General features: G+C 34.6%; 1 protein-coding gene across 2 annotated transcripts in view; it reads right to left on the bottom strand.

Annotated features, from left to right (window-relative positions):
• Positions 1–1,093: 1,093 nt before the first annotated feature.
• Positions 1,094–8,909, bottom strand: part of LOC110024878 — a 15,198-nt gene continuing 7,382 nt past the window's right edge. The window contains exons 4-5 of one of the 2 annotated variants that reach the window (XM_020725065.1): positions 1,584–2,632; positions 1,094–1,513 (exon numbers count right to left, since the gene is read on the bottom strand). In XM_020725065.1, the coding sequence (XP_020580724.1) occupies positions 1,502–1,513; positions 1,584–2,632 (1,061 nt within the window). In that variant the 3' untranslated portion in view covers positions 1,094–1,501. The remainder of the gene's footprint in view (positions 1,514–1,583; positions 2,633–8,909) is intronic. The other variant, XM_020725064.1, reaches the window with a different exon arrangement.

The following is an 8,909-nucleotide window of genomic DNA, read 5'->3' as shown; positions in this document are numbered from 1 at the left end:
TTTGACGATGCAACTCATAGTTACTTACAAGGTCTTTTAGTCAGGTTGGTTTGACTACTTATTTTGACTAAGTAGATCAATGATCACAGCGACCCAGGACGACGAAACCATGGGATCTTGATCGTGCTCGTCGTCATTTCTCTCACCATCTGCTTTAAGCTCCAAGTGAAAGATTTTACAATTTAAAATATATATTTTTTTACTACTAAATGTTCAATATTAAATTATAAATGACTAGTCTTAATCAAAAATGATATCCCGTTATCGGGAGGGATAATTAATCATTAGGGCTTGCAAATATTGGAAACCTCAAACCCCATATCAAAATGTACTCGTAAAATAAGGATAAAATCTCTGGGTAATGTCTTATCTACAACACAATCTACCTTTTAAAAATATGACTATTAAAGCTCTCTCAAAAAACACTAATCCGAGAGTCCGGGGCGTTAAAATTCTCAGAGCTCAACCCAATCTTAAAGGCGACTACGTACTAAGGTGTCAAAGGTAGCTATTACATATAGAGCTATAAGCACAAGTCAGAAAGAAACACGATGATAGAGTCCAGTTGCTGATAGGTATGAGTTGGCAAGGGAGTACCGAATACTCATCGTATTATGATGGAGGACTGTTTTTTGAGATAGATTATGTAAGGAATGTGAAAGCCTCAAGTTTAGTCACACATCAAATATTTCAAAAATAAATTGGTTCTGACAAATCAAAAATGGCCAAACATTTAACATTTTGACACCAATAAATTTTCAACTATTTGATGAACTATACCCAAGGCTTTCATCTGCCTTAACAATCTCCTTCAGGACTCTCGACCTCCCTCCAGATCGATCATGGCCTTTTTTTTATGAGAGGAATTGGATTACAGCAAACGAAAAGAATGATAGAAAATCAAAAGAAATTTATTGCAGATTTATGATCAAACAACAAATTGAATGAAGTTCATGCCGATTCCAAAGCTTTCCTAATCATAAAATAACACTTTATGGACTAGTTTGATGAATAAATTTATTTGAAAAATAAAAGAATAAAAAGATGAATAGGAATCAGTAATCAAGGGTAAACGCATGTAGACAAAAGGAAATTAGCAAATTGACAAAGTTAGCTCACCAATCATTCAAAAGTTGAATGGATCAATCGCGATAGGAAACCTAATTAAACTGATTCAGAAAGCACAACGGCGGGAATGTTGATTCTCATCTCTAAAGTATTAACCAGGATAGAAAATCCAAAAGCATCTTAGGAATATTTGATAGCATAACTAATCTCCTCAGAACCACATCAAAATAGACGTAATATACTTACTTAATAAAGTCCACTGTAAGCATAATAACCCTCCCAACATCTATTGGCTCCGAAATGTGGTCAGCTTCTAGCCTGCAAGAGAGCCTTAGGAGGACACAAAAGCCTTGGTGATGATTGCAATGGCAGGTTTATAAACTCCTGCGAAGAAACACGAGAATTTTTAGTGCTGGGATGCTTTCCTCCTCTTTCATGCTAGCACCTACAAAGAGACCAAATTTTTAGCATTACAGAATAAAAACTGTAAGGTTAAGATGACAGCAAACACTTACCCGAGCTTTAAAGGATGATCTTGTCATCCTCTTCGTTGTTGGTTCATTTCTCTCAGCAATTGAATCTGTTTCAGATGTCGAATCAACACGATCAAAAATTAATCTCTTTTTCTTTATTTCAATATTATCAGGTGTGACAAGTTCTTTGGCCTTATTTCCTGTATCTGCAGTTGGTGCATTGTTTCCCGGTGATATATTATTGTTGGAATTGCTCTTCTTTTTCTGTTTTGTAGATTTTGTGCAGCCTACCCCATTTGTGGCACTGGACAATTTCTTAGTTAAAGCTCCACCCTCCACACCATCAGAAGAAGCAAGTATATCTTGGGGATCCAAACTAGGAGATTTTGAAATTGGTGCTTTGTCAACATCATTTGAAACCGAAACTTCTTTAGAAACAGCAGAATGTGCTGATCTTTTTGGCTTTAAGTGGAGGGAAGAAACCTCTGATTCTTTCTGCATTGAACGGGTTAGCCTCCTTGAGCTGGTAGAGTTCTCAGCATTTACTGAACTTCTTGAATTTTGCAGGACAATAGGTTCGTCTTCAATGCCACCAGAAGACCCTCTAGAAGGCATTTCTTGGGAACCATGGGGTTTGAGCTTCCCCTCAGTTCTCCATCGGTCTGGCGATTTCTTGACTTGTATATTAGTGTTATTAGTAGTCCTTTTAGATGGATTTGGACATAATAATACTTTATTCTGTACATGGAAATTTGATTTAACAGAATTGGACGTAGCCTCTATGGTGGAATGTTCAGTAGTCCCAGTGGTATCACTCTGCTGTGAATCCTTGCGCTTGAGAAAGTCCTGCTCCCCTGAGAAGCCTAACGGTTTCACAGGCAGTTCATGCACCAGCGAGGCCAAAGCTGCTCTGGCTGCAAGGGGAGTAAGAACTGGCTTAACTTTTGTTTCTTTTTCTACTTCTTTTTCCTTTTTTTCTTCTGCTTCCTTCTCAACTTGTGTTTCAGACAGATTTTTGCTCCGACTTCTAGTGGTTCTTTGAGAAGCACCCGGTTTGGTTTTGGATTTCTGTTTGACAACGTTCACTGTACCTGAAAAAAATGCTTCAAATAAAATAAGCATTTATTGACGCATATTCACCTTATCAACAAGAAAACCAAAGTAATCAGAGCAAGTAAATATGTTGATTAGTGTGTTATGAATAATGCATGACAATAAAAAGGAACATCGTTATGTGGCATAATTTACTTGTAGATTATCATGGTCAGCAAGAGAAGTACAGATGCCACAGTGAAGAATTAAATTATTGCATCCAATAGTGTGCTCTCAGTGATAAACTCATTAGTCTTTGCTTCTTCAGCTTTTATTCTCAAGAAGAAGGCACAGCTCAACTGAGTTACGAAGCTTAGAAATGATCTAATCCTTACTAAGCCCTGTACTTGGAAACATCTGCTACATATTATAACTGAGAAGACAAATGCACGCCTACAAATGGATGAAACAAAACAGCATAAAAATAATTTGAATGACTTTAATAAAGTCATAAATAATCCAATGAAGGAGAGATCAAAGATGGGGATCATGCAATAATTCTTTTGAGTTCTTTGCCCTAAAAATACGAACATTTTATGGATGCAATGTTTTATGGGAAGAGTATCTTCAATGGCTAAAATCATCGAATTCAAAGGCGAAGTAGATGAATAGAGACTAAAAAGATGAAAATATTGATGATAGAGAGATGACGGACAACATAACGAGAATCTAATAGCAGAAATGATTCACAATGCCAGTTTAAATTCAGAAAAAAGCGTTTCATTTTTCATAAGAAAGGGCATCTTAGCAAAATGGGTGGAGAGGAAGAAGAAGATGCGTTAAGAGTGAAAAGGATTAGGTGAAATTATAATTGTTGAGGAAGGTTATAATAGTGGTAAGGTGATTATGTTGCTAAATCAGATTCATGTACTGATAAGATTCTTGATTCAAAATGCTCATTCTATGTGTGTCTAAACCAATCTTGGTTTGAATCTTTTCAAGACGAAAATGGCAGTTTGTTGATGCTTGGGAATAGCAAGACTTGCAAGCATTTGGGAATTAGCATGATTAAAATCATGTTGATGGCAAAGAAAGAAAATTAAAAAAATTAGCTACATACCAGAACTCAAGAGAAAGTTAATTTCAATCAAAATCTTAGATAAATATAGGCATGAATTCAAAAGAAAAAATGAAATTTTGAGGATATACAAATGATCATTTGTTCCTATGAATAAAGTTTTGATCAATGGTTTGTGTTCTGTGTTTGGAAGAACAGTCATTGGAGGTTTGGTTATGCAACAATTAACTATTTGATGCAACTCAATTGTGGCATAGAAGATTGATCCATGTAAGCTAAGAAAGGCTTTAGAAGCATGATAAATAAGTTCTGTTCTGTGTGATAAGATTGAAAATCTTAAATTTTGTAAGCACAATGTTATGGGGAAGGAAAATAGGTTGAAGTTTCAATCAACTGAACATAGAACTAATACATTTTATAATTCATTCACTAAGACCCTTAGCAGCCTTATCAGATAAGGTCGCATGGACTTGTTAGGCATTTCCTTTTATTTATAACAATTACACTACAATGATATAGATATATTTCTTGAAACACAAAAATGAAGTCGAACTATAAAAAAGCCATGGAGAAGGCTGAAAGAATTATGTGGTAACAAAATACGCAGAAAAAGATGCAATCACTTGTGAAAAACAACACATGAGAATTGTGTTATGAAATGGAGCCTGAAGCACCCAGGAGTACACAGCTGTAAGAAGCATCCAGAAGTGTTTACATCATGGCGTAGCCACGCTTGAAATAGGCATAGCTTGCTGGGTGGCGTGACTACACAACAACTGGGCATACCTAAGCCAGCGATCTGCCGGTTCTAGGTTTGCAGAACAAAGCGCACAAGATAATTACGCCTCTTCTCAGTGTGATTACGCCGCCAGGACGATTCTCTATTGTTCGGTTCTTAAGTTCATGAGTCGAGCAACGAGAGGATTAATGTGCATATTGTGTTTCTCAACAAGGCTTCCGTGAAGAGGGGGAGTTAATGAGAAGGATTTCAGCGAAGGTTTTCTTGTGAGATAGAGAAAAAAGGTTTAGAACAAAGTTTTGTATATTTCTGAGTTTGCAGAGAGTTGATCTGAGTGTGTATTTCTATACATTGCTCTCATTCATAGTGAAATTTTTTATGGTGTGGCTCTGTGGTCTTTTTTTGGTTCTCAAATTTTTCCACGTAAATCCCAGTGCGTCTTTCTTTGATTAGTTTGATGTGCTTCTATTCAATTTATTTTATTTGAATTTCTCAAATTGGTGTGATCTTATTCAGCGGTATGATTTTAATTGTGAACCAATCAAAACCCTAAGAGCTCATTCCATCCCAACAAGTGGTATCGGGAGTGGTGTTTGATTCAAGTGGGAGTAATAGCCGAAGAAGCAGGGTATGAAGAGGAGTTCAATGGATTGAACTTTGCATTCTGGAGAATGCAAGTAGAGGATATGTTGCATCATAAAAAATTGTATTTGTCACCACAAGTATCACAAAGAAATCCGAATCGATGACTATAGAGGAATGAGAAGTGTCAGATCGAACGACCTTAAGTTTGATCCATTTATCACTTTTTTCTTATGTTGCATTCAATAAAATTAATGATAAACAATAATGGATCTCATGACAATGATGCAGGTAGATTTAGTGTGTTAATTTTACAAATATTTTTTAATATTGCAAAATACACACGACAAATACAATAGAAAATATGCAAATTAATCCCAACAAAATAACTTCAATGAAAATTATTTTATCTTTTAGTAATTTTTAAACTGTCAAATCTCCTTTTAAAAATAACGCAAAGTATACGTATCGCTCAAGTAATAACGAGCTCTAATGAAGTCCTAGATATCGATGTCACAGAGAAGTTGGAAATGCTTGTAAATAGTTCTTAAGATTATAATGTAAAGTACTATTTTAAAAATACAAAAAAAAGTAAAGTGGTGCAAAGTTTGAATATTAAATAACAAGTGAATGCTAATTAAAATGCAGTTGAAAGACAAAGTTAACTAAACTAAATACTAAACTTTCAAAAGTAAATTTATGAAAATTAAAACTAAGAATGTTGTGAAGGAAAGTTCTAAATTTAAGAAAGCATCATTTCTCTTTACAATAAGTCTATGGTTTGTGAAAAAATTAATAGTACTTGAAAATATATAAAAATTATTTTGTGTCAAATATGAGCAATCATATTCTTTACCCTTTCTTTACCCTCTTCCTTTACCCTCTTCCGAGTGCATAAAGAATATTGGCTAATCCAGAGTTTGGTCTCTAATTCCGTGGTTAGGCTGAGAGGATACTGGCTCCCACTCCAGAGCTCTCACTACTCTCTCCCTTGAGGGCGAACAATCTCGCACCAGTTTACAATCAACTGGACCAAATTGAAGATTTTAATCTGTCACCTTAAAATCTTTAATTCTACATCCAACCAAATATATTTTCCTATTTATTTGCACCCAATTCTATGGATGAAATACTCTCCCATGAAATCAAATGTAATTCTCCCCATGTTATAGAAATCATAGCCCTTTTGGAATATATGTTTCTCAACACATTTTAATATTTCAATTGGCCAGATCGAAAAGTAAATGAAGATCGGAGTTCAAATCATCACAAATTATTGACATTTAAAATCATATAAAACAAAATAAATTATTCACAAAACTATATTTTAAAGTAAAAAAGAAGAATAAAGAATACTACTCAGAATTCATAAGAAAAATACTACAAAATACGAATTTCATTAAAAAAAGCAAGTTTACAAAACAAAAAAAATAAAAGACACAACTTATCTCACAATTTCTCTCGAGCAAACTCCTAGAAATTCTCTCCAAGTCTTTCTCCCTTTACAAGCACTCTCAAATTTCTCTTAAAAGTGTAATGAAGAAGAAATCTCTCTCATTCCCTCTCCTCTTAAAATTCTTAAAGAAAATCTTCAAGCCCTTAACTATCTCTCTCTCTCTTTAACTCACGCCACACACCACCTACTCGCCCCCAAAAACTCCTCTCTTCTCCAGCCCTAAACTTCACTCTCTTTTATTAAAGGCAGTCTCCATCCAAAAAGAATTCAAAATTTTCTCTAAAATTCTCTCCAAAAGTCAACTCTTTTGAATTCAAATGACATGTCTATTGATCCAAGAGATATATCTCTTCATAAAATAAGCTTCCAAAGTGTCTAGATGCATTGAGTTACTCCAAGAGATATTTAGAATAAGTGTCCCTTTGAAAATTTGCGTAAAATTCGTCTTGAACCGCCTTAATCAGCAAAAAGTAGTCTTTGGCACATCTAGCGCCAAATCTGGTGCATGATGCGCCAACTCTATGTCAAATGGAGCACTTGGCGCCAATCTGATGCGCCAGTTTGCTGAAGATCGCTCTGTTATGGGCTTTGGCATCCAAAGTGTCTAGATGCATTGAGTTACTCCAAGAGATATTTAGAATAAGTGTCCCTTTGAAAATTTGCGTAAAATTCGTCTTGAACCGCCTTAATCAGCAAAAAGTAGTCTTTGGCACATCTAGCGCCAAATCTGGTGCATGATGCGCCAACTCTATGTCAAATGGAGCACTTGGCGCCAATCTGATGCGCCAGTTTGCTGAAGATCGCTCTGTTATGGGCTTTGGCACCAAATTTTGTCTTTTTTGCTACTTTTGCTTCAAATGCCTAAAATTAATATACCTGTAACAAAAAAATGAAAATACTCTTTTTTAAAGTGCAATATCACCAAAAAAGAAGCATAAAATATATACTTAAAATAATATATTATTTTGGTGTATCACAATGCTGATAAAGATGTACGAAAAACTTTTTGTTCATAATAAGATTATTCTGGTGAATAAATTATCTAATATAAATATGACAGAAGACAGTTCGGTGGTTGAATATTTGAACAATTTCAATACTGTGACTAAAATTGATTAGTCATGGTGGTGAGTAACTCTTCAAGAAATATGTAGTTGAATTTCGATAATGTCATGGGTTTAGTGTTGCATGAAAAAGTTCACAGAAAGTTGGTGAATGGTGATTCTTCAGGTTTTGCGTTGAATGCTGAAAATGGGGGAAGAAATCTGGACAAGAATACGGGAAGAGACAGATATTAGTACAGACAAGGAAAGTCCATGTCCAATAGAGGAAAAGTCATAAGAGAATGTTGGAATTGTGAAAAAAAAGTGCATTTCAAGAGAAATTTAAAGTTTTAAGGAAGGTTGTTGGTAGAGGACAAAAAATGAATCTCTCTACAAATGTTTCCAGTAGCGAAATCCAAGGTGACTCCCTGGTGCTATCATTACTCAATATTGAACCTTGGATAGTAGATTCAAGAGTCTCTTTAAATGCATGCCCAAATAAAAAGATAATGATTTAGGATAGATTTATTTGAGAGAATAAAGCCTGCATTATCTTAAGAAAACATGATGTGGATATCAAGTTGTTAAATGGAACAAGTCTAGAAGTTTATTGAAGTTAGACATGTTCCAAGTCTGAAGAGAAATTTGATCTCTATGAACCAGCTAACAAAGTTAAGGTATGTGACTATTTTCACAGGCGACTCATGGAATGTGACCTAGAAAGCACAAGATTGAAGGCATTCATTAGTTGATCAATGAAATGACAAATTCATTAATGTGACTGAAACCAAGATAGATGCACGTCTATAGCACCGCAAATTTGGCCACATAAACAAGAAATGTATGAAGTCCATGCTTTCAAAGAATAAAACATCAGAGTTTGAAATCTATAGATTTGAATTTTTGTGAAGAGAGTGCATAAGGTAAGTAAGAGAAATTTGTTTCCCTAAATGTGGGTCAATGGTAAAGTTAAAGAAACTAAAATTAGTGCATAATGATATATAGGGTCATACTCCAGTTCAATCCATCACAGGTTCCCACTACTTTGTCACATTTATTGACTATCACATCAAAAGGAATGGGTTTACTTCTTAAGGAAAAAAATATGGTGTATTTGAAGTGTTTAAGAAGTAAAACGCTATTAAACAAAATGAAAGAAGCATGAAGCTGAAGTGTCTCAAATAGGGTTGTCAATTTGGCTCGTCCGCAAACTGCTCGTGTTCGGCTCGTTCTTTAAGCTTAACAGGTCGAACACGAACAAACTTTTAAGCTAGAAATATAAACGAGCCGAGCATGAACAAACAATTGCTCACTCGTATTCGGCTCAAATTAGCTCAAAAAGAAATAAATAAATAAATATACACACACTTATAATACATATTCATAAAATTAAATATTATAATTTGTAATTAATTAAAACTTTTTAAAATAAAAAAAT

Source organism: Phalaenopsis equestris, unplaced genomic scaffold, assembly GCF_001263595.1.
Source record: "Phalaenopsis equestris unplaced genomic scaffold, ASM126359v1 Scaffold000277, whole genome shotgun sequence".
NCBI classification, from domain to species: Eukaryota; Viridiplantae; Streptophyta; class Magnoliopsida; order Asparagales; family Orchidaceae; genus Phalaenopsis; species Phalaenopsis equestris.
Note: the sequence above shows the minus strand (reverse complement) of the source record. Positions and strands in the feature narration are given on the sequence as shown.